Here is a 26,696-nt window from a genome sequence, read left to right as displayed (position 1 = left end):
CCACCTCATGCCAAAGTCCAAAACAACTGAGGTAGGGAAAATAATAAATTAATAAAAGTCATAAAAAAGATTAACATGACTTGTGAAACACAAAGTTTCAGTGATATACTAAGAGCGACTTTAAGTGACTGGAGGGCGTTTCCTGGGTAGAAACCAGAATATCAAGTGATGGTGGTCTGTGTAATTTTTCAAGTGATGTCTCCTCCAAGATCAGCAATTGCCGATTGATCGTCCTCCACCATCAACACACAGTAGGCCCCTCCAATGAGTTTAGTATCAGAACAGTCGCAACGCTAATGAATTCCAACAGTCCTAAACGGAGGAACAGAGGTCCCAGTTGTTAGTCAAAGTCTTTCTGGGATTTTAAAGTCGACTTAGGTCTTCACTTTCAGACAGTAGATACATGAATACACACGTCTTTCGGCAAATTAATCTTTCACTGTTCCGCAATGATTTTGTAACCTCGATGAAAGAACAAAAGGACACTTTTTCTTTTCCTTTTAATACCAGGCCGTGGTAGAGAAATTGTTCTGCCTGGCGTATCCACGGCCAGGAAGATGTGGTTTATCTTGTCCAAGTAGCATCTCGACTGAATGGCACTTTCAAATTGGCAGGAAAATAATTTGAAAGGCAAATAGTTTCTTTGCCTTTGAATACATCTTACGCCGTCAGCTTTGTCATTTTTCAATTTGACAAAGAAAAAAAGAAAAAACACCTTGATTGCCTTGGGAACGGTGTTTTTCAGCATCGCACCTCATTCCTAGAAGTGAGCAGGTCACAAATCAGTGGCTGAAGCAGCAGCTGAAGATGGCCGACAGAGGAACACCTTCGTTTGTCACCTCTTCCTCCACACCTTTGACAACCAGATCTTCACTGTCTTGTCGCTAAAGAGAGAGAGAGAGAGAGAGAGACACAGGGAGGGAGGTGAGATGACGAGCAAAGGAGAACACAACAAAGGGAGAAGATAACAGAACATCAATCAGGCAGTCTTCCCTTTCAAAGCAACCCATTGTACATCAGACAAAAAACAAAGAGACTGACTTCAAAGTACACTTCACACACGCATGCCCACACACACTTCATTAAAGACCCTTCTCCGCGGTGTCGGTAAAATAAACACCTCTCCAACCTCTCAGAAAAGTGTTGAAGTAAGTATGATTCATAACTCTGCGACAAGTAAATTTAATCAACGTGCCCACAACTTTACTCCCAACTGACCCCGTGATTTAATTTTCACCGTCTTGCACATTCTCACGGTGCTAGTCGTGACATCTTGCGCAGTTCAATTAGGCGGGCGATACCCAAAACAGCATCACAGTTTTCATTAACGCCAGCTGAAGAAGTTCGATACGCACTTTGATTGGTGGTAGGAGATGCTAAATGTCAGTTTAGTGGATATTGTCTGAAAGGATAATGCTCAAAGCGTTAAGTGAAAAGTTTGACTTCTTGAGAAATGCACCGGTGGCTTTCATGGGAACATCGATGCCACTGTCACGTCCGCATGATAAGTATGAAGCCGCAGCCAGAAGGCAGTTAGCTTAGCTTAGCATAAGATGGGGAAACAGCGAGCCTAACCAGCACCTCTAACCCTCGCTAATTAGCAAATTACATCTCATTTGTTTAATCCCAACGAAAAAAAAGTGGACTTCATTGTGCCAGGATCGCTGTTTCCGTTTTCTGTTTCCAGTCTTCATGCTAAGCTAACTGTTGGCTGGCTGTAGCCTCAATATACAGATATGAGAGTGGTATTGATCTTCTCACCTTTCAGAGAGAAAGCGAATTTCCCAGTTGTTATTGTGTTAAGCAGAGCAACAGGCGCAGCATACGAATTTGATTTGTGCACATAAGAAAAAGGAAAATTATTCTGCGCAAATCAACCTGTGATAAAAGTTTTACAAAGAGAAGTCAAACTGAGCCAAACAGAGCAACATGTGAAAAGACAACAGCAAAAACCGAGCGAAAAGAATGTCCGAAGATTTGGAGCATAAATGAAAAGGGGGATAGAAACAGAACAGGGGAAAACTGAAGCAGGTAAAGAAATATCAAAGTAGGGTGAAAAAACGCAGCAGGGAACACAAGATGGAGATTAGCTAAGAGAGTACCAGAGGAAGGGAGGGTTGGTGAGCGGAATCATGGGAGGCTGGTGGCTCGGCCCTTGATGGCCAGGACCCGTCGAGGAAGACACGGGGTCAAGCCTGGTACATAGCTCCACAACTTCACCCTGCAGTCACTGGGGTCGACAACGGGAAGGGGGGAGCAGAGGAGGAGGAAGGTGAGGGTGCAGAACAGCAGGAGAGGAGGAGTGGGAATGCAGAGTTTGAGAGACCAAATATTTGTCCGCAGAAAAGCGAGCGATGACAGAAGAGAGCGAGAGGAGGAGAAGACAGGAAGAAGAGGGAGCAGAGAGTTAGTCACCTTCAGCGAAAGGCCCCCGATTGAAAGAGAAGTGAATAAAATGAACACAAATGTCCCTGTCAGGCAGACACAAATAGCAAACAAGCATCGTCCCTGTCTGATGCAGCTGAGAGCTCAGAGAAAAAGGATGTAGTAAAGTGTGGCCCTCTCTGAGGATTCAAGGATTCATGGATCTTTATTGTCGAACCAGCAACAATTTCTACATGAGGTGGAACGACATTAAGAACTCGGGCTGTAAACCAAAAAGAACAAATAGACTGGATAAACAAGAGCACTATAAAACCTCTATTACACAGGCATTTATCAGTGAGAAATAAGCATGTGTGAGTTATCATCTCATTTAGGAAAAGGTAATATATTTGGTAGAGGGCCTATATTTTCTCTCTAAAATACAAACATTATCCTGTCTTTCAAACCTTCGAGCTGAAGATTTAACCCTCACAAATGGGGTAATTAACATATAGGTTCATTTTTTTGATAAAAGACCTGCAGGGTACCGTAGTTTTAAGCAATTTTTACACCAACAAGACTTGACAGTCCATTTGTTGGCTACTATTTGGATAAATAAACCACAGTGTCCATGTTTATGAGAATAAGGGAACATGTCCGCTAGCACAACATGATCATCACTGATGTGTTTCAATAGTTTTTATCCGGCTCTATGGCACAGTGGATGCATTGCATGTTAGCAAAATCAATTCATTGCTGGTTTGGTCTTTTCAAGGAATTAATTGACAAAAGACAAAATGTAGAATATCACGACTCTTACCCTTTAACTTTTATGTATGATTCAGTTTAAAGCTGAGGGTAGTTTAATCTACGGACACTTTCATGACAGTAATAACAGTTTTTTTACCTGGATGCAGTGAAGATCTGTCTTGAGTTGGTGCATATGGCGTTAATGGGGCTGTCGTGGCCTCTGACCTCTCCTATGGGGGTGAAGTTGTCTACGTTCCACACCTTCAGCATGCCGCCGCGACAGGCGCTCAGTAGCATTGGACGGCCTGGGACGTACGCCAGAGCACACACCCAGTCCTTATGGGCATTGGGGATTTGCTGTGGGGTAAAACAGGGAGACAGACAGATATTACATCTCAAGTTTTCACATTTAAAATCTTCCAGTAATTTGAATCTTGAATCTCAGAATGGCAGCAGAAACATAAATGCTCAGTTTTTCTATACATTTTTTTGCATATAAATCATCTTCAGTGAAACAGTGTATTTCTTGAATGGGAAAAGCACATCGTTGCTAGGCAACATACAAGTAGAGGGGTGGCTTGAGGCTCACTAATGCTGTATTTAGTCTCAGTTTTATTTTTAGCTTATGTTTCTGTGTTCAGTATTTTACAAGGACATCAAACATGATTCATGAACGCAGAACTGATTATTCTATCTCATGTCTTGTCATAAAAATAACACTGACATAAGCAAGGAGAAGTGTTTCAGTTGTCTTCATTTCAAATTACAGAGTAAGTGTTTGAAAAAGTATGACACTTTCATTTAATTGGGGGAAGACCGGAGTTAACCATGCCTGATATCAAATATTCTCAGTACACATATCAGTCTCAAAATACAGAATAATGATCCAAAAAACATTTTGATTTTAAGTTTGGGCTTTACCTAACTTACCATGCCTTCACCTTGGGTTTAGTTGTTCTGTACGTTTTTTTTTTTTTACTTTTTGTTTATCTCAACCAACTGGGGGGCAGATTAATTTAGCTCTGAACAGCAGAACACATGCACAGAAAGATAACTTTTATTGTATTTATCTACTTTTTCCTGTTGTGTTTCATTTGCTTCTGTCATTAGTTGATATTAATGTTGAATTTTGAGATTAGCCTCCAACCAAAATAACAATGCAAATTAAGCCCCTTTTCCATTATTGTTTCCATCAGGTATCTCACAAAATAATTTGTTTGTAGATGTTTCTGCACATAGTGTTTCACACTGCTGTTTGCAGTTTGTCTGCATCTTTTTCTTTGTTCGGCAGTAACTCAGTTATAAAATCCATACGTATTCCTCATTTGCAAGTCTATTTTAGCCTTCTTCCTTATGATCAAAACAGAGCTTAAATCAAAGCATGTGTTTTTTAGCTTTCTAGGCCATAAAAGAAATCAGTATTATTTAACTCAAGGTGATTTCATCTTGAAACAGAGCTGCAACTTATTTTCTGTTAAGTGATTCTTGCTGAACAATAGTCCGAGCCAAGAGCCATTTGAATGCTGTGTGTGACATTATCCAAATGGCTATAATTTGCTATGTACAATGTAATCTGGTGCATATATCGCATTGCTTTGTATAAACAAAGGTGCGTATTTAAACACAGCTCCGTAGCTCTCAAGAATTTATGATTCACAATAGAACATAAAAAGGACCATTCTCCTGCTGGTACTACCCATTTAGAAAAAGAATCAGAAAATTGTTGCCACACATGGGTAGATGATGATGGACAGAAACGATGCTTGGTTACAAACAGTGTAGACAGCAGGTAGAATGAACGCCTGCATTAAACTCTGATCGACTCCATCAGCATAATCCCATCAGTAAGATTTGGTGGACAGTTTCTATCCTTTTCCATTATTTAATTGACCACTTGGTAATCGTGTGCCACTGCAGTCATAATGTCTTGGCTGGCAGAGGTGACTCTCAGCCAGAGGTTTGTTGAGGTTTTGAATGGTTTGAAATTTAATGTTTACAGATATGTCCTTTGGCATAAAACTGATGCTTTTAGCAGTTATGTGTTTATGTGGCCTTCCTGTTTTCCTAAGAGTCTGTAATTGCAGAAAATAAGGATTTATTGGTCACTGCCATAAACCTAATGGCTTCTATCCATTTTCTCCATTCTCTAGTAGAGTAAAACTGATAAATTGGCCGGCCAGTATATAGCATCATATTAGCTTGTTGCCAATATATTATTATTGAAGCAAGCTAATGAGCAAATTAAAAAATGCCAAAGCTATATTTCAGGTCATTTAGAGGCAGTGTCTCCATTACATAGCATATATCGGCCAATATGTTATCAGATGTTTTTAAACTCTCAGATATCTGATATAGTGCCGTGGTTGAGCTCCTTTCTTATCGTCTGCAGATGCTTGTGTGACGATCTCAGCAGGTTGGCTGCTTCACAGATACTGGATCTTGCACATATGGCATCAAGTTGTTAATTTATGTGTAGAGCTAGATGGCGTTGATTCTTAGCTCCCATTTTATTCAATATGGTAAATTAGGAATATACCATTCTGTATGTAATATCATTGATATCAACCGATGTCTTACAGGGCATTACAGGTTCTCAGTCCAGTTCACACTCACTGAGAAAACAGAAAAACTGAGCACACAATTTCTCAACCATGACTTGAAAAAAGTCACCAGATTTCTGAAACCAATATAAATAGTAGTTAGCAGATAGTTGGGAGTGCAATAAGAGATGTAGATGAGAAATAGCTATTACTCAAAACAAAGACAGTTCTCACATACATTAAATCTAGCTCACTCATCTGTAACAACTTTACAAAAGTGCGTAAAAATCAGAATCAAGTATGTGAACACATTCGAGGAATCTGACTTCAGTTTTTGCACTGCTCTTGTGTACTTACACATAAACACATTTAACACAATGTAAATATGTGAACATGTACATAAGTATATGTGTAAAATGTGTTAATGCCTCCCAACACCTCACAGAGAGAAACACCATGCTGCTGCAGCTGCAGTTGCATAACTACTTGATAAAACCACCGAAGCACGCAAACTTGAAATTGTTTATAAAAGGTATATTAATATATATCAAGCAACTGGGAATCGCTAAACTACAGTGTTGAGCAATTATAAACAAATTGCCTCACATACTCTCCCAAGAAACACGCTGTAGCATATGCATTTTAACAGAGGGGTCAGTGTAGAACAGCTCCCAGCAGCAATCCTGGAGGGTGAGTTTCTGATTCTGAGTAATATATTCTATTATACCCCGAGCCACAATTTGATCTTATTACATAATTAGACAGAGACTACTGACTTAGAGAGGCTGTAAAACGGATTGTGTTGGCTGCTTCACAAATGAGGTTAAGGTCATACACCGCAGACCACAGCACTGACTGAGCTGATTTAATTGAGCCTCTGAATGGAAATAACAGTGTCTTGTGTTCTTGTTTTCTCTGTTTGGATCAACAAAGGCTAACTAGAACTTATGCAAACAACAATGAGAAAGTGCTGCTTAATATGCATATAACTGTGTATGCAAATGAGTAAGCCACATCCACCCACAAGGTGCATTATTATGTATTATTAACGTATACAGGCAAAAGGGGATATACAAGAGACATCGCAGAAGCCAACACATGCATACAAAGACACACACACACACAATGACTTTCCTCTCTGGTACCTGTGGCTGTGAGGCGTGTGGGCTCTAACACCCTGAGGTTGACGCTGTGATTTACTGCCACATTACACACAACGACACTCTGTTGACTCTCGCCACAGAGTGAGCACTCTGGGTAAAAGAAGACATGAAGGGAGCTGTCCTCCAACTTAATGCTCAACTGGCTGCACAGCTTTTTACTGTCACAGCCGAGCAGGTATCGGGTGTCGGATAACGAGCAAAGTGCGGTCTCTACCAGTGCTGCATGGGCACCGTCTGTGCCATGAGAAAAGAAAGAAGAAGAAGAAAGAAGAAGCTGCACTACAAACTGGTTTGAGACCCCAAATTAGACAGTCATGTAAGGAGATCTTTGTTCAGAGCTTCAGTTCAAGTACAGTTTACATTTTTTCTTGCTTCTTGTCTTCAATAGAGTGCTGCAGGAATGAGTCCTGAAAACAGAAGTTGAATATGTTGAAGAACAAAATATGTTCTTCAACATAAAAGTAAATACCCCACTCTTGAATTCTGAAGCTTTTATGCGTCTTAAAAAAAGCACTTGCTAATAAGTGGCTGAATGAGACTACAGAGGTTGTCAGGGATGCTACGTCGATGTCATTTACACACCAGTCTGCCTTTACAGCTTCTATTTTTGTTTGTAGTCGCGCTCTTGCAAACTATTCGATTGCATTTACACTTCAAAAATCCGTATTCAAGTGGTGCTTACTTGAAAGGATAATCTTGCTGAACATAACATGGAAGTATAAAAAAACTTTTGTTTGCTGCAAAGCTTCTGACAGTTTCTGACAAGAAATCTTTTCCCACAATAATCTCCCTTTTACACTGTGTTGGCCCTCTATCTGCACTGCATACATCCTATGAAAAGAACGGCTTTGCTTACAAGACATAAAACAGGACATTGGATCATTTGATTGAATCATTCCGCTTCCTGCTAACCTTAACCCAGATGACTGGACATACTGTGTAGGAACATACAACACATCCAGCTTTGATTTCAAATAGTTTCTGTATGTCCTCAGCATGATAAAAGAGACCAGGCTTTAAGAAAAAGCCCTGCCTTCATCCATATAACAAATCTGAACATTCAGGCACATAAACACACACACACACCTGAGTGAGCTCCTGCTGCTCCAGATCCCATTTCTTGATGCCGTTGTCTCTCGACCCACTGAACAGCACATCTCCCTGTACAGCCAAGCACTCGATGCCGTCATAATGGGGTGGCTCAAAGTTATGAGCTGGCCCTACATTACCCATAGTTCCCTCTGCCACGTCAAACACCTGAGGAGAAAACAGTAAGCAGGAGACTGTAAAAGATGTCTGCATCTGTGACACTTGGGTCTGGTCTAAGTACGTGTGAGTATGTGTGTAGGTGGTACCTTGACATAGTGGTCTTTGGAGCCAGTGATAACTTGGTCTTTTCCCAGCAAAGACTGTCCCACTGTCAGACACATGACAGAGCCAATGTGGCCTGTCAGCTTCCCCATCCCTTGCATCCTAAACATACGTAAATACACACACACACACACACACACACAGGCGCACAGCAAAGGAGGCGAAGCAAAGATCTGTGAAATTCATTACTTAGGAGAATTTGATTTTCAATGCGCCAGTTTCACTGTATGAAATCACTTTACATCTCACGAGTGAAGTAAAACTGCTGAGACACAGCGATGCCATAGGCAGAGATGATACTGAAGACATGTTTAATACATTCATTTTTCATTTCTGGGAGGTTCTTATGCATCATTAAATAGGTCTGAGCCCCTCAGCGCAAACTGTCTGGTCCTATCTGTTAATCATTCCCCTCTAGCAGCATAAAAACTGAGGAGAAGATGGTGCTTTTTCAGATATGGGCACCCTGTAGAAAACATGCTCATGTACACACTTCATATGACTCGGTAAGATGTTAATCAGCTCTCTGGTTGATTGACAAATTAATATATACATCCACATCCACGTCTAAGGGACTTTAAAGCTGGCTGTAAAGAAACTATCTGCATGAATGAGCCAATGAATGTGGAATGAGTAGTAAGCATTTGAATCAACGACAGAATTAATTAAAATGTAGATACAAAAATGACTGAATAAATACTTAGATCAGAAATTGGATGAGCAGGTCAATGAATGAATAAATTACTGAAGGTGCAAATGTACCTGTTGAGGTCCCACATGCGAACAGTGTTTCCAGCAGCAGCGTAGAGCACAGATCCTGACGGGTTGAGGGCTATCTGGTTGATCTGACACTCGCCCTGCGCAAAGGTTATTGTGCGGGTGGTGGTGCCCGCACATGCATCACCTGAGACCACCTGCCCAGATGAACTGCGGGGGCAAACAGGAACAAAATGGTGGGTTAAAAACTGACACAAGAAGGAGAAAAAAAAACAGCAGAGACAGAGATTTTTACAGCTGTCATTTTCTCTAGATGCATTTCAAATCACTTCCTCATTTCATTTGCCACTTTTCTGCAACTTGAAACACATCACTGAGCAGGAAAAACACATTCGTAGATCACGTCTGTCAAATATCTCCTCATCTGCAATTTTTCAGCTTATCTGTTTCGTCTGGCTGGTTGCAGGGAGGAAACTTACGTAAGCGTTCGGATACACTTGGCAGAGTCGCGGATGTCCCAAACCTTGATGTAGGAGGTGGAGACAGAGAAGACCAGACAGGAGGAAGGACAATATTTGACTGACACCACGTTGTTTGGGTGGCCTTTGAGGGTTACAATCTCCTGACCTGTAACCAGGTTCCACATCTTACAGGTACGATCTGGAGGAGGAAAGATGGACACTTCAAATACTCTGCACAACAGAGGCAAAGTTCAGGCTGCTACTTGCATGTATAGCATTTTAAATAAAATGGATCAGACAATTCTAATCTCGCTATTATTTTTGCTACAAGCCAGAAATAATCAACACGTTGTGTCTTGTTCGTTTAATCCGCACTCAAACAGAAATGTAAAAACGACACGAGTAACAACAAACACTAATTAATGTTTTTTACATTTCTGTTTGTGTGCGGATTAGAAGAATAGTCCAACAGATGAGAAGATTGATGCTATTTTCACACTTGCGTTATAAATCAGGAAGTTACATCCAGCAGCTAGTTAGCTTAGCTTAGCTTAGCTTAGCTTAACAACTGGAAACAAGAGTGGCAGCATTGGAAACAAACACATCATGTGATTTGCTTTAACGTGAATGAGATCCAATTGGAAGAGCTTTAAAAAACACACATGTAATGATATATACTGTTAATTAAAGAGCAGCTATTTAGGCCATTAAAGGTTTATAAGAAAAACCCCTTAAAAGAAAGAGCTATCAGTGTAATTAGAGGTATGTGTACCTTTAGATCCTGTGAATAGCAGCTCATCTGTAGCATCCACACACAGGACTGGCTTCGAATGCCCCTCGGCTACAGAAACACACTGCAGGGGCGCCGTCCGACCCCCCTTCACACCACCGATGGGATTGATCACACCCCTAAAGATCACAAATGCACATACAGCGTCACAGTCTCTTCAATATCAATCAGTAAGCCTGATTTCTCTCCTAATATCTACAGATGTGTGCACTGAAAAAACAACACAGCTCACAAACATGCACACACAAACACAAATGTTATTTCCAGTATACAAAGACAATACAAACCTCACTGGATACATACAGATGATGTACTCCCCTAAAAAAAATATGCACATACACGCAACTTCCTGTTTTCTGAGCCAAACTGATCCGTCTTTCTGGCCTGCCTCCACCTCCACCCCCCTCTTTTCTTTATGTTGTGGAACAGCCCAATTAAGGTACTACAAGAGTAAGAGCTGCTTTCCTATTCAACTTGTCAATCTGTCTGTCTTTTCTCTGTCTCTCTCTCACACACACACACACACACACACACAGTACATACCCACATATACTCAAACACGCACAGTCGCTTCTGTATTATGTGCACTCAATCTCTCTAGCTGAAACACTGCCCACCCCACCCCCCAACTAATCTATGTCCCACTGACAGGCCAGAGTCCAGAGTGCCTGGAGAGCAGTCAGCAGAGTGAGACAGAGCAGGGTGAGAAGAAGAGAGAGGAATGTGGGAAAATTGGTCCCTGGTGGGCTTCCTAATAACACCAACGGTGGTTAGTGTGTATGTGAGAGAACAGTGAGGGAGAGCCAGAGGATGTGAGGAGGGGAAAATAGAATCTGTAGCAAAATTCAGGACAGGTTTGTTTCTGCACAGAGTGAGCAAAACACAGAAGGGTGTGCTTGAAACTTGTCGAGGATGGCAACATGCTGCTCCTCTGTGCACTGATGTCCCAGCGTGAAGACACACACACACACACACACACACACACACACACACACACAAATACACACGTCAAATCAAAAATTAAAACACTAAACCATACTTTCAGTGTATCAGTGCATAAAAACGCCAACCCAAATCAAAAACTGTCAATCATTAGCCAGTGAAAAAAAGATTGCATGCATGTCTGCCAGGTCTCATAAAACACAAAACGGAACCGACTTGCACAGAATAAGCTAAAAACAATTGTTATCAACAGCCACAGCCTGAAACACTGACTACACAGCAGCCAGCAACTCAAAAATATACCACAGCACAACGTCTTCAAACGTCATCGTCAACACATGCAGCAGCCAGTTAGGTGGGGGCTGACTCTCAGTTCAGCACCTCCACAGTCAAATGCCTTTTGGGGCCCTGGGAAAAGGGTATGTGGTACATGTGGGTAAGGAGATTTAACAAGCCGATTATGTAGTCAAATTATCAGCTTCTGCTCCTCTGCAGAGCGGCAAAAGCTGACTGTGATGGCAGGTGTGCAGAGTGAACACATGCAATCTGTCCAACCCTCTTTTTGGTCCAATTCCACGTTGGAAAGACTATTATAAGATAATATGAGGATCAAAAACACGGCATTTGTTGGATAAAAATATGAGAAAAACTATACACATTTTTTTCAATAAATAGAGGAGAGAGGGAAAGGATGATTTAAAAAAAAAAAAAAGGAGAAAAAGAATTCGAGGTGCGGTTTCATTTGAATGAACCTTATCACTCTAAAGGCTTTTAACCCCATCATGTTGTCAGAGGAAGGTTGTGCGCTTCATCCTCATTGGTTAAAATGGGAAGACATTTAATCGCATCCTTGTGTGAAAGATATATTGATCATATTCTTTTAAATGAATAAAAACATGATTTTTTTTACCTTAATATGTTGTCAGAACCACTGTCACTTAACCAAGCTACTTTGTTTACCTGCCAGGAAACCAGTATGTTGCGTTATCCTGGACACCTTCATTTTTGTTCCTCTTTTGTTTTTCTCTATGAGGACACACACTGCACATGCTCTAATATCACTGAATGCTGCACTCTATTTTTGACAGCATTAGGCTGGTCTAAATGGCAGAAAGTGTTCCCATTCTTTCAGCGTCTGCAGAAGATATCATGGTGCGCTGTGTTATGCTGCTACGTAAGGGCTGCTAATGGATGTTGCAGGGCCAAGCACCAAGAGACCAGCAGACTAATGAAAACAAGGAAGGAGATCAGTGTGTGCTCTCTGCAGTACGCAGAAAAACAGACACAAGAGCCACGGTGAGAGGCGCATCCATCTGTTAGCGTGTGTGTGATAAAGACAAAGAAATAGAAAGGACTGATTTGAAAGAACGCGAGTAAAATCAGTTTTCGTAATTATTATATAATTTCATTGTATTTGTCTTTAAAATAAAAGTGCGTTTTTGCCGAAAGTCAGATGAGAAGATAAATACCACCGTCGTGTCTGTACACTACCTTTGAAGCCACAGTCAGTAGCCAATTATATAAGCTTAGCATGAAGACTGGAAGCAGGGTGAGATAGCTAGCCTGGCTCGGTCCAAAGGTAGCAAAATCTACCAACCAGCTCATTAACTAACTTACATTTAATCCGTAAAAAATGTAATTATAAAAACAAGAGCCTCTGCTGGTAACAAAATTTGTGGCCTTTACGCTTTACACCGTTTGTGCCGGATTAAATAGATAATATAACATGTTCATTAATGAGCTCTAGAGGTGATGGTAGGAGGATTTTGTTATGTTTGGAAAGAGCAAGACTAGCTATTTCACCCCATTTCCACTCTTTGTGCCATGCTAAGCTAACTAACTGCTACTTATTTAACAACAAAACAAAATAAGTGCATTTCTTACAGTTGGACTAATTCCTCTCATGTGCATTTCTAACCCTCTATTAATACTGCAGTCTTTACTGGAAATGAAGTTATGATATATATATCGAAAAAGAGTGATCATGCTTCTCTTACAGGATTAATATATATATATATATATATATAATATATATATTATTATAATATTAATATCAGATGGTTACTACCGTCATGAGGTGTTCCTTTAAATAACATTTATCTTCTTTTTCTACAGCCTCTAGAAAAGTGGTAAAGTTCATTCAGGTCTCGTGTGTGTGTGTGTGTGTGTGTGTAACACCACAGAGAAACACAGGTGGCGAAAAGCCTGCGGGTCAAGATGGCCGCATGTGGTTAAAACGTGCACCACAGCGGCCCCGCCCGCAGAGTGGGGAGAGGGAGGTGGAGGAGAGGCCAGGCGAGGCACTGACTACTGGTGGAGACGAGATGACACCAGGTGAGTTAACAGGCAAATGGGAAAACAGAGAGTGACGAACACAGTTCCTCTACCTGAGCACCTCGGAGAGCGAGGAGTCGCTGTCATCCGACCTGGAGGCAGAAGAGGAGCAGGAGAGGGGAGGGTGGGGCGGGAAGAGGAAAGGGTTAACCACGCTAAGGAAAGACAGAAGGATTACTGGCAAAGGGTTACGGGAAGGAGTGGCTGTGGGAAGGGTTTTGGATATAAAGCAGTGAGCAAACTGGCAGGAAAGCTCAGTCAAACAATAAAGCTTGTTCAGTGATTATCGGGCCATGAAATGTGCTTCTTCACTGATAAACACTGAGCAGGCTGTATTCCTTGACCACTGTCTGCAGGTGTTTCCCCAGGTAACACCCACACTAAGCAGTGCCTGGTTTAGTGGATTTTCCCCTAGCAGTGTTAGGGCTAACATTAAAGGTTAAAGGTTTAAAGAAATAGCATGACATTTTGGGAAATACGCTTACTTAATTTGTTGCAGAGAGTTAGATAATACGGTAGATACTACTCTTATGCCTGTCAGTTCAATATAAGCTTAGCGTAGCTTAGCATGAATACAAGAAAAAGGGGGAAACAGCCAGCCTAGCTCTGTCCTAAGGTAACAAAATCTGTCTATGTCTATGGAATGGAAAACAATTCATACACTAGATAATAGATAGAATAAGTAATTTGTGGTTTTACATGAGTTTATGTGCAGAACTAAAACCACAATTTGTTGTTTTTCATTTTTTTACTCGTATTGATTTCAATTACATTAAATTTTACCAATTAAACAACAGAAATAAATATCCATCTGTGAGCTCTAGAGGTGGTGGCCAGCAGATTTTGTTACCTTCACACAAAGTTGGCCGTTTCCACGGTTTTTATGCAAGACTGAATTAGCAAGCTGCTGGCATACAGACACAAGGATGCCTTCAATCTTCTCATCTAATTCTCAGCAAAAAAGGTGAATTGGCGTATTTCCCAAAATGTCAAACTATTCATTTGAACAAAGCAGAAAAAAGGTGCTGAAAGAAAAAGGGAAGTAGTCAAGGAGGAAACACTGATGCCAGGAGAGTCATACACGAGGTCAAAGAACCGCTACAGATGACAGTTTCCACATGTTTGTCGCCTTACCCCAAACGTATGACCCTCCTGATGCCAGTGTCCCCTCCCACATCTACTCTTTCCAGACATATTCAGGGAATTAGTACAGAGAAGAGCTTAAGGACCTCTAACAGGGTTGATGGAAGGGAAAATTCAAAATGGAGGATAAGGTTGTCAGTCAAAGTCACAGACCAGCTGGCTCAAAGCTGTCAGGGGAGAATATCCAGGCCACACATGTACAGTGCCTCCACAATAGCTCGGAGGGAAAGGCAATAAAAGTGTTATTATACTGTAAATATTTCATAGCTTCGGGTTTGAGAGCCCTTGTTTTACACTCACGAGCATGAAATAATAAAACAAAATGGTTCAGAATATGTCTGGAGGGAGCAACAGTGTTAAAAGGTGATAGAAATTCCTCAATTTCTTGGTATTTATTGCCGGTCATGGTGGCTATTAACATAACAATATCAGCTCTTCTTTCAGACTCTCAAGACAAAATCCTTTTAAAATTCATTGGTTTTGGAGGCTGCAAATGTAATGTGAGGATTTAAAAAAAAAACAGATCGGGGATTCAGAGCCTGTTTATCCAACAGAAGACAAGAAAACTTTGCATAAAATTAATTTTCCTCGTTCTCGCTTTCAAATCATTGATCCTCGTCTCATAGGCAACCAAATATGATATAAGTCAAAAAACAGAGGCGGAAAGCACACATACAGTCACAAAAACTTCTTGCATCCTAACAGGTTTTGTTAACTTGCAAAGATGTACTTGAGAACATCGCTACCTTCTCTCTTTACACTGCAGACAGCTTCTCATTTGACACCCAATTACACAGAATTCATAAAAATGAATTGCCTTTCTACATTTTTTTTTTTTTTTCCTAAATTAGCTTCACTTAGCCTGTGATGATTAATTGTCAGATTTAGGGTCAGTGTCAGTAATGTTAAAACAATGAAACCAAACAAAGTTAAAACGATGGTTTAAATGATGAATCTTTGGTAAATATCGTTTCAGTAAACACAACATTTACACCGCCCACACCTCACTTAAAACAAGAATGCAGGTGACAAAATGATGTTAATGCCTGAAACTTGCAAAAGTGCCGATGCTCCCCGCAACAAAAGGTGAAAGGAAAAACCTCACATCATTTCATTCCCCTGCATTACGCTCTATAGGAAGGCTTCTCCTGTGGGAGCTACATACAAGACCTTCAACACAAATATCCGCCCAGACTGCCACCTCGAGTCAATTCAAAATGGCTACCAGTGACAACAGCTGCATAGGAAGATGACAAGAGCCAACTCATTTACCTACCCCTGCTCCAGATAATGAGGACCCACAGGCTCCAACACGCACAACACATACAAATATGCACATATACAACCCAAAAACACGCACGCACACACACACTAATGGCACCCTGACTCATTTCACACTGCATCCTCGCTAACAATTAAGGGTCAATAAAGCTGAGAAGTGTTTCGGATTAATAAAGATTACAAAACAAACAACTTCAGAGCAGAGCCAAATGCTGACTGAAATTAACTGCTGACATTTGTTGGAGAGGAAAGCTGCAATTGATTGTGAGCAGGAAGGGATAAGGCCGGGTTGCTCATTCCAGTCTTGGCACCTTCGCAGCCGACATTAACATGCACCTCATATCCACATTGTGTCTCCATGTGATGTACCTGCACTACGCGCCTACACGCAGAGGCGTTTATAGCATTATTTTAGCTTCACGTATGGAAATAGGATGAAATAAAAGCGATAAAAAAAAAACAGGCCAATTCAACACCACAATTACTACAAAAATTACCATAAATTTGAATCAAATTATGCCTGACACAGTGTCAACAAACCTGATTAGTATGAGATAAGATTTATTGCAGGGCTGTTTTTTTATTGGGTTAGATTGTACAAACTGATTTCTCTTTGTACATGACGATGATGCGCATGATCTGCATTCGGAAAAGTGTCTCATCTCAAAACAGATAGCACATCTTGCTTTTTCCCCCCAGTTCGTTTCTGCAGAGGTTGATACTAACTTAGCTGCCTCCCTGCTCATTTGCATTTGTTTCCTGGTAACTCCTATAAATGGAATGGGAACACACTGCAGTTACATCTCCTTCTTGTTGTTTGTGTTGCTAAATGCAGCTGCTGAGTAGCCTGTGGTTATGGTTTGGATGATCAGATCTTCAATGCCTCTGAGTGCATCTAACACCTGTATGCTGTGAATGTTTGCACCATCTGGTTCCCAAGGTACCATATTAACACCAGATGAAAAAGTCTCTTTGTCTAAGAGTGTTTTTTGTCCTAACAGTTCCAATAGCACACTCTTAAGAGCGTGCATCTACACTGGGCAAAAGCACTTTCCTCTCGAAAGGCTTGACCTTCAACCTCTATCTACGTATCTGTCAGTGAAGACCTTAAAACCATAGAAGAAAAGAAAAGAAAAGAATGACTCATTAAATCAATGTGAGACTCAATTGATCAGATGAGGATAAAACCAGTATATGAAAGCACGTATCTGTGTGAGAGTGCACTCACTTGTCCAGAGCAGAACCTTGGGTTTGGTTGCTGGTGAGCCTTGAGAAGACGTTGCGGTCGTTCCTGGTCCTCAGGGGCGGGGAGGAGGGGGGAGTGTAGCCGTCCGTGGGCCTGATAAGAGACGGGAGGGCGCCAAAGGTTAAAGGATAGGGAAGGGCAAGAAGAGTTAAGAGGGAAGGAGAATTAAAATTGCATTACACAGTCAGAAAATGTGATAGATTTGCCCACAAAATAGCTTAAACTTGCATGTACCTGTACGCACGGTCGTAAGATTTTCTCCTTGTTATAGGGGAGGTGTCATAACCCCGAGACTGCCTGGGACTAACACACACACACACACACACACAAAAGCAAACTAAGCAAATCTTTAAGGGAGTGCACAGGAGGATGATACTCAACTATGTAAACTGTCAGCAATCTACAAGCAACGAGGGTTTTATGTAATGTAACAACACTTCTAGCACGCTAAAGCAACTGGCAGGATAATTTCTTTAAATATCAAATCACACATTACCAAGCCTTCCCTTCCCCAAGGACTAAATGTTTATTTGATTTCTCCTTTTCCCTCCCTGAAGCATTTTTTGACAACTTTGTGTCCCTCATCGGGGAATAAAATGTAAAAAGATCTTCTTTTTTTCTTGTTGATACGTTTATGACATTCCACAGGTGTTCGCTTATGGTTATGAAAGTACCCTCTTGTTTCTGTCCTGCTTTATTGTTTATCCCATTAGTATTTCTAGGTCAGCCCATGTCATCAACATTCAGTGATCCGGCTCTACATCTTGCTCAAGGATACTTCAGCAGAGAAAATGTTAACCAACATGAGGATTCAAGATGAGGCTCTGTAATTGAAGAGGACTCTAATCTACAGGCCACCCTTCTGCCCCCGCACAGGGGAGTGGGGATTTCCAATGAGGGGTACTTGTACCCTAGCACGCACTCCTGCAGTTGCCAGATGATACTTGGAAATATTTGTAGAGAAGCTCTACTAATTTGACACAATAAAAATGACATCCACATACAGAAACAGCTGTAATACCTTAACACAACATGATGCGATTTAAAATGCTTAAGTAGTAACAGGTAAAGGGTTGCCATTTAAAGCTAATAGTAACGTGATAATGATTGTGCTGTCAATGAAATACTTGAGCTTATTTGTGGGAGTAGAATGGGAGGAAAAGACGATTGGGAGCCACTGCAGTTCAGAGTGCAAATACAATGATCTGTCATCGTAGACACTGCAGTAACTATTACTTATTACCTCCTACTAACACTGAAAGGATATGTCTTGGCCTAGTTTCATCTCAGAGATTTCTATAATTCACTTACAAGGTGTGCCCCCTGACAGGCAGGCTGATGGTGCGGGACGCCCGTTCCCGGTGGTAGGAGTCTCGCAGGGCAAGGCTGAGCCCCAGACTCGCTGTCGCCAGGCTCAAGCCGTCCTCCTGGATGTCCGTCAGCGAGGCCAGAGACTTGGTGATGTGCTGCTGCTTGGTGCCCGATGAGGGGTCCAGGATGGGGCCCAGATACTCTGCAGACACCGCCTTCATCTGAGCCGACAGTCGAGGCTCCATCTGGTGTGACAAAACGTGCACCATTTGTGTTACGGAGCAGCACGGAGCGGAGAATTAAATGACAAAGGAGGAAAAACTTGAAATAAAGATAAAGACTGAATTTAATTAAGGCGCAAGAGGAAATTAACAAGCAGCCGGAAAACATCATTCCGTAAAAAGGGAAAGGGCAAAGAGAATATGAAAACAGCAAAACAAACACGCTAGAAGCAAGAAAACAATCATTGTGGGGCCAAACAATAGCTGGATAGAGAAAAACAATAACTAAAGGACAAAGAACAAATCATTAACAGGATAAGAGGGACTGTATCAGATCAGGGACTCCTCCTCAGAATATGAAACCAAGCCTCAGGAAGTGGAAGGAGGTTTAAGTGTTGGCTTATACTGCCACCTTATGGCTCCAAACAGGAATGGCAGCTGCTTGACAGACAAACTGTGGCATGTGTGTTGACCGTGAAAATTAGAGCAAGGGTCTAAACACAATCACTCCAGCGAAGACATTAACGTCATCTGACAACATGCAGTGTCGCTGTGATTCATAAAGCTCTGACAGACTTGGATACTGCACAGACACAGTATCGCTGCCCGATGTTTTGAGCAGTGACACACACAGCAGCTATTACTGAGAAAAACACGGAAGAGCTGTTAACACGTCGACAGAGGGCACCTTTGTTGTGTGAACAGGAAGAATGTGAATTTCAATCTAATGTCTCTGTAGCTAAATAACAACTCTGCACTTCAGCAGCACAAAGTAGCTGTACCTTTATCTTGAAATCATCTTGGCTGTTGGATTCTTTCATTTGAGAAACACTGCAGAAAGAGAGAAAATGGAAGTTGGGGGAAATAAACATATGTACAGAGAGAAATTCATATTATTGAGATGAATGGGTTACAGGATAAACACCGTGGTTTTTTTGCAAAATCCACTAAATTCCAGCAGACTGTAGGATAAATGTGTTTTTTAAAGAGGAGGATGTTGTGTGATGTTGTGTACTGCGGATGTTGTGTGGGCGAGCAGACTGCAGTCTCACCTGCTGTCGGAGGCTTGGCTGAACTCAGACGGCTCCTCGTCTGTGCTGGCGTAGCCATTTTCTGGAAGCACACAAAATACACAACTTGTCAGCCCCCAGCACACACACACACACACACACACACACGGTGTCTCTGCACTGCCACATTTTTCGATTATTATCTTTCACTGCATTTTCAGTGTTAATATAGTCTCTGAGGCTGATTACAGCCCGTCATTTTCAGTTTTTTCACACAGATTTAAACAAATCAGAACATTAACTGAAAAGACGGCACAAGCGAAAGAGAGAATGCAAGTGGATGATTGAGAGACTAATCTTCAACTTAATCTGGTACTGTATGTAGAGGGGTTGGTTTAAAGGAAAGCAGCATGGTAGAATAACTGTTTTATACTCTTATACATAAGATTTTATGCCACCACGAAGTGTTTTGAAAGTAGCATTAAGCAAACCGAAAGAAAAAAATAAAGATAAAGTTGGAAAAAGAGGCATAAAGAAAGAGGAACAAGGGGGGGGGGGTAAAGTCATCCACGGCGTCACGCAGAGCTAAACATAAACAAAGCCGACCACTCACCCTGCTGCACATTATGGATAAGAGCCTGGAGTTCAGGAATGTATTCTGCCTTTTCTCGCAGGGCATCGAGGATCATGTGATTGTGGGACGAGCCAATCATATCAGTCTGTCTCAGCTGACCCTCCAGCAGTCTGATCTGAGCCTCCTTCTGAGCCACCTGTAAACTCTGCACACACACACACACACAAAGGCCAGACAAGTCAAAAATGATAATACACACACACACACACACACAAAGAGCACTGTATCACTAAAGCTAGAGACACACAGGAAATGAGACTATGAAGTAAATATAGTGTTTTAATTTTCTAATGGGTGTTTATTGATCTTTTGGACCAAGACATTCACCCTAATAACATTTTGCAGTACAAAGATACACCACTAGATGGCACTGCAACCATGACTCACTGCACCTACACTTATTTCTACCATCTCAGCACATAGAACATGATTACATCTTTTTTCCAGTAGCATGATAAGATACAAATCTAAATCAATTTTAGTTAAATGTATAGACTTACTTACATATTACTTACTTACTAGACTAAACTAGACTTACTTATAAGATTTACACATATAATAGTTGTGTAAAAAAAGCTATATAATTTGTTGTTTTTTTGCACTAGTAATTATTCCACAATGCCGTTTTACACACCTTCAAGTGTGCAGATTTACATATATTCAACAGTGTTGCTTTTATATATGTTTCTAAGGCTGCAAAACCAATCTAAGGACTTCCTATGTTTTCTTGGTTTTCACAAGGACTCTGTATGATGACTCACTTTCTCGATGGAAGCCTTCAGGAAGTGGTCCAGCAGGTTTCGTGCTTCTGCCAAAGAGCAGGAGCTGATCACCACTGAGGTGTCCACAGAATCCAGCTCATCCTGCAGGAAAACACAGTCATGAACATTACTAGAGCCTGCTGTCACCTCTCACAGCTGGCCAGCGAGCATTACCGGTTTTCTGTGTGTGTGTGTGTGTGTGTGTTCATACCTTGGTCTCCTCTATCTGTACGATAGTGGCCTGGCAGTCGGACAGGCTGTCATTGATGTAGTCTATATTGGCGTTCAGCACCTCGATATCCTCGTTAATTTCCTGAAGGAGGCGGTCCTCTGCCTCTGGTCCCTCCCCCTCAGCCATTAGTACCTCCCTCTTATGTGAGAGCCCTTCCTGCTGGACCGTCAGCTCCTCTCGCTTCTGACTCATCAAAAACACAAATGCACACAGCCATGAAGTCAGAGCTTAATTTAAAAATCTAAAGAATAATTTTACACTGTGTAATCCCAGTGACGATAAAAATGGCCATTCCTACCTTGAGAAGGCGATCCATGTCAGCTTCCACATTTGCAATGGTCATTCTCTGCATGACAATGTCCATGATGCGACGCTCCAGGGTTTGCCACTTCTGACGGGCAGACTTGGAGAAACTGTTGGGTCTGCCCGCCGCCGCCATGCCACCCAGGACTGCTGGCTTACGCTGCAGCTTCTTCCTGCTGGAGAGGAGAGGAGAGGAGAGGAGAGGAGAGGAGAGGAGAGGAGAGGAGAGGAGAGGAGAGGAGAGGAGAGGAGAGGAGAGGATCTCCATTAAAGTACACATGTTACAGACTATAGACAGTGGCAGACTGAACCTAACCATATTACAAAGCATAATCAAACCTGCAATAACAAATCAACAAGCTTTGAACAATAACATATCATGACCTTTTAAGTGGCTTTGGTGAACTTTTTAGCAACATTCACTCCCTTTTAGCTCTGTTTTGGTTTCTCCCAACTCTTACAGACAATATCTGGCTCTTCAGCTGTTAAATGCTCCACTGTGTTCACCTGCTAGTCTCTAAGTTTGTCTGTCTAAAAATCTTTAACTACCAACAGCTGCCTGCTGCGGCCAAAAATGACACTGCGAGAGAGGTGAAAGTGTTCTGAGCCAGACAGCTCAACAATGAGGAGACATTAGCAGGTTCATCACTACAATTAACCCATTTCACATGGTCATTTAATACTTTATTATTATGAAAATCTTACCCGATGACCCTGGTTCCATCTATACTCCCCTCGCTCTCGCCCAGGTATCCAAACACATTGTTTTTGTTGTTCCACTGCCTCACCAGCCCGCTCACAGTCCTCCCAGTCTCAGGTTCGGAGCTGCTTGCCGTAGTGCTGGCTGATAACTCGGCTCCAGAGTCCGTAACTGGGGGAGTCTGGTTCCAGCGGGCCACGCGGCCGGCCACACGGTCTGACATGGGCTTGGTCAGGCGCCGCAGGGCGGTCACCTCCTGGGTCTTCCTGCGCAGCACCAGCTCCTGCTGCCGCTTCTGAGACTCCAGCGCTCGAATCTGGTACTGATGGACAGGAGAGAGAGAAACAGTTCTTCAATATGTTTTTTTTTTATTCAGTCTTGATCTACATGTTTTATTGTTTTTCAAACATTAATTAGATTCCTGAGCTGAATCTGACTCCTTTTTGCACAACAGGCTTACAAAGTGTTGATCGTGAGAGGATTTTAAAACTTAAGATGAAACCCTAAATAAAAGGATTATGAATGAGGCCCACAGTATAACAGTGCGAATGTTGTCGTGCTCATTAATAAGCCCTCTCCTCCAGGGAAAACAAATAAAGAAAGGAATGAATACACGAAGAGTATATGCTAATCTTCAAAAATAACAATCTGTGTCCAATATGTACATGACACGTAAATACGGTTTTTAAGGTGCCAGGCGGACAAACAGATGGAGACCTGACTGTGCATTTGCACACATGTATGCAAGCACACACACCAACTCAGAAGCATACATTATTCTTTAAATACAGAGGTGAAATTAGAATTTGGACCACTTTGACAACAGCAGTATCATAGAAGAAAATGGCACATAGAGACCATTGCTCACCCTGTTTCACCAAGCTCCTAATTTACCAATAATTCTATTTCTGTAGGTGACATTAAAGGAAGCAGAACAAATATATAAATATGTGCCGTACCTACTGTAGTTTGCAGTGGCGAGTAAAGGCTGCTAAGACATATAGAGCCAAATATCTCTCTCCTAAACTCCCACACAAACAGATGCAGTCTTACCTCTTGGCGTCGCTGCTCCTTCTTGAGCTGGGCGATCTCCCGGTTCCTCTTTGCCTCCACCATCCTCCTCCTCTGCTGCTCCTCCTTCATCTGCTTCATCAGTGTCACCTGGAAACAGCAGAGGGGTCAGACTTCCTAACTGCACTAGTATTCCTCCTTCGTCAAAGCCCCTGCCCCTCCCCCAAGACTCCTCTTCCTCTCCTCTCACCTTGGCCTTCTTCATGTCGTTCACCTCTGTCTGGAGTTTCTTCAGCTCCCGCTCGTACCTGCCCTGGTTTTTAAGGAGGCGCGCATGCTCTTTCTGGGCCGCTTGTAGCTTCAGCAGGTCTCGGTTCATTTCCTTCAGGCGTTTCTCATATTCCTGTTTGATCCGGTTGGCCTTCTCCTCCGTGTAGTTCTCCATGGACACTGTGTAGCCATGAAATAATGTTAATGACCTGTTGTCACGAGGTGTTTCCTTTAATGACATTTTCAAATTTTCTACTGATCGACTTCCTACTGGGTTTTCACTGACCCAGCCATATGTGTGTGAACTACTAATCCCATGGTGCATTAACTCACTGAGGTTCTGCAGAACGCGGTCTCTCTCCAGCTGAGTGTCTCGGATCTTGTTCTGCAGCAGAATGAGCTTCTCCTCGTACTGCAGCTTCAGCATCAGCAGCCTCCGCTGGCTGTTCTCCAGCTCGTCTATCAGCTTCTGTTTGATCTCAATCTCGCAGGTCAGATCAGCCAGGTCCGCCTGGAAGTTGGCTGCTTAAAGAAGAGTTAAAATTACATGCAACATTTTTACATTGGTCTGTATTTTTTAGATAATGAAATACATTAAAGTTCACACACTCCAAATTTAAGTCCTGATTTATTGTTTTTTTCTGACTGAAATCAAGCTTTTTTTTGTCTTCTGACTGAAATCAAACTTAAAAACTAGGCGTTGGTTTATCCATGTGTTGTCTTTTCGTTCTTATGTCAGAATGTGGCCATAAGTCCAAGATCTTAATTATAAAATGTTTCCTTCTGTCTTCACTGCCAACCATATGGCAAACTGCTAGATGTAGGTAAAGTAGGAGTAGATTTTAGCCATGCTAGCAGCTTTGTTCCCATTTCACTCTGATACTGACTAAAAACAGGACACAAAAGGGGAAGAGGTCTGGTCATTTTGTAGCAACAGCTGTCAGAAAGGCACCTTTCTCATCAGAGTCCGAGTCTGAATCCACCAGGCTCTCATCACTGTCAAACCCGTCCTCCTCCTCCCTGCCCTCCTCCTCGTCCTCCCCTTCGTCCTCATCGCAGCCGCTCTCCTCTTGCAGTGGAGACATGATGTCCTGCAAACAGGAACACTCAGATACATCAGACTGTTCTTTTTGATTCTGCTTTAAACTCTCATGAACGCTGACACGCGTGCGCCTTACCTCAGTGTAATTGTCGTCTGAATCGATCTCTCCATTCTGTCCGTTTTGTCCGTTTTCTCGACTCTGCCCGTTCTCTCCATTCTCGTGAGTGTGCAGCTTCACTCGTTTCTTCAGACCTTTCTCCAACTCTGGACTACAGGAGAAAAAAAACACATCACTGTTGAGCCAGGTACTATTTTCACCTTTGGCTGGTAGTACGAGTGTGTTTTGCCCATTACCATGTATTACAAACACTCTCTCTCATGTAAGCAAGACGTCAGACACTGCTAACAACCACCATTAGGGGTTTTGGGAGTGCTGCCAAGTGATGTGCTCATGGCAAAATCAGACTCTGAAGTCATTAGCGAAGTGTTCTTCAGCTCATCCATCTCTCATCTCGCCCTTTTAGCTCTTTATTTTCTACAGGCCATTTTATTTCCCCCTTTGCTCCCTCTTTTACAACCATCCCGCTCATCACACATCCCATCTACCTCCATGTCGATCCCATTAAACCTCAGTTAGCCTCTTATGCTGTGTGCTCTTCTCTCTTGTGACCCACTGGCCGACTGAATTAGACTTTTTTGTGTCCAAGCCAGCGTTACAACTCTGCACTGGCTGCATCCCAGTTCTATTCAGAAGCTGTGCGTCCCAAAGCACTAATCGACTTGTGATGTGGTCCTTAAGCCAGAGGAGGGAAGGGAGTATATGAGCATGAAAAATAATGTGACAATAGCATGGGAGCAGTGAGAAATTCAATTCACACGTTTACATGAGGACATGATAACTTCCTGGAACTTCTGGTGACTTATGTAAATAGCATGTAAATATGTGGGATCATCTCGAGTGCGTCCCCCTCTCCTCACCTCATCCTCCTCTGCCTCCTCTCCTTTTTCTTCAGCCTCTCGATGTCTAGCTTGGCCCGGCGCAACACGTCAGTCATCTCGGCCTCCATGGACATGGGAGCGGGGGAGGAGCCGGGAGGGTGGCCGGGGGCGGGGCTGAGAGTGGAAGGAGGGAAGGGGGAACGCGAAGAAAGTCGGGCCGCCTGCCGTCGCAGCGACTCGTTCATGGCCTCGCTCTCGAGAAGCTTGGTTCTGACAGACGAGGAGGAGAACGGAACGGAACGTTTAGAAAGTAATTAACCCTTTAACGTCTTCACCAAGAGAAAAGCAATGAAAAAATGTATTCTTTATATATTTTATTTCCTTGGGGCACTAATTACAAAAATCAATGTTTTTTTATGAACAGACCCCACATTTTCTGAAATATTGGCCTCTACCAAACGGTTGAGATGTCGTAAGTAAAACATGTTTTCAATAAGATATAGTGAGTCAAAATGTGCTCTACCATATGGTTGAGCAGAAGGTTAAAGGGTTAAAGCAGCTCACTCAGTGACTATGGAATTTTTTAAAGAAGAAATAGCAAATACTTCCTCCTTCCTTGATAAGCAATAAAATCTACTCTTGTTCAGTTCAATATACTCAGAGGTTTTACCTCTGCAGCATTGCTTGGTCTGATATGATCAATAGCATATGTAGCTTATTTTAGCGACACTAGCAAACTTGCTAAAAATATTGCTGTGTAACTAAGATTACTGAGTCAGTTCACTGACTTTATGACTCTTTTCTACTTGTGCTATTGTTAAACTAGATTTTACTATTTACTTTTATCCCATAATTGTCACTTGTGGTCAGTGTTCAGCAAAAGGTGCGTGGTTTTGCTTTAAATGAGACAATTGATGCCACTTTTGTGCCAAGATGAGGTCAACATGAAACTACAGCCAAGTTACAGTTAGCTTAGCTTAGCATTAAAACTGGAAACAAGGAGAAACAGTTTGGCTAACTACCTCTTGCTATTTTGTGATTAGGTTTTGTATCGATTCAACAAATCACGTTTATTACTGAGCTTAAGAGGTGGACTTTTTAGCCACGTGCAGATCCAAGCAAAATGTTTCCCCTTGTGTCCAGTCTTTATGTCACAGCAG

General features: G+C 42.1%; 1 protein-coding gene across 1 annotated transcript in view; it reads right to left on the bottom strand.

Annotated features, from left to right (window-relative positions):
- Positions 1-2,130: 2,130 nt before the first annotated feature.
- Positions 2,131-26,696, bottom strand: part of kif21b (kinesin family member 21B) — a 55,224-nt gene continuing 30,658 nt past the window's right edge. The window contains exons 11-34 of the mRNA XM_070840130.1: positions 25,576-25,806; positions 24,734-24,866; positions 24,508-24,646; positions 23,889-24,077; positions 23,536-23,735; positions 23,328-23,435; positions 22,280-22,596; positions 21,570-21,750; positions 21,251-21,454; positions 21,040-21,141; positions 20,258-20,423; positions 19,687-19,747; positions 19,417-19,465; positions 18,414-18,658; positions 17,337-17,405; positions 17,085-17,195; positions 13,486-13,524; positions 10,139-10,275; positions 9,385-9,565; positions 8,951-9,115; positions 8,173-8,290; positions 7,904-8,074; positions 3,272-3,471; positions 2,131-2,230 (exon numbers count right to left, since the gene is read on the bottom strand). Coding sequence (XP_070696231.1) covers positions 2,131-2,230; positions 3,272-3,471; positions 7,904-8,074; positions 8,173-8,290; positions 8,951-9,115; positions 9,385-9,565; positions 10,139-10,275; positions 13,486-13,524; positions 17,085-17,195; positions 17,337-17,405; positions 18,414-18,658; positions 19,417-19,465; positions 19,687-19,747; positions 20,258-20,423; positions 21,040-21,141; positions 21,251-21,454; positions 21,570-21,750; positions 22,280-22,596; positions 23,328-23,435; positions 23,536-23,735; positions 23,889-24,077; positions 24,508-24,646; positions 24,734-24,866; positions 25,576-25,806 — 3,616 coding nt within the window. The remainder of the gene's footprint in view (positions 2,231-3,271; positions 3,472-7,903; positions 8,075-8,172; positions 8,291-8,950; positions 9,116-9,384; positions 9,566-10,138; positions 10,276-13,485; positions 13,525-17,084; positions 17,196-17,336; positions 17,406-18,413; positions 18,659-19,416; positions 19,466-19,686; positions 19,748-20,257; positions 20,424-21,039; positions 21,142-21,250; positions 21,455-21,569; positions 21,751-22,279; positions 22,597-23,327; positions 23,436-23,535; positions 23,736-23,888; positions 24,078-24,507; positions 24,647-24,733; positions 24,867-25,575; positions 25,807-26,696) is intronic.

The sequence above is a fragment of the Pempheris klunzingeri genome, chromosome 2 (genome assembly GCF_042242105.1).
Source record: "Pempheris klunzingeri isolate RE-2024b chromosome 2, fPemKlu1.hap1, whole genome shotgun sequence".
NCBI lineage: Eukaryota > Metazoa > Chordata > Actinopteri > Acropomatiformes > Pempheridae > Pempheris > Pempheris klunzingeri.
This window is presented reverse-complemented; position numbering and strand designations above follow the sequence as displayed.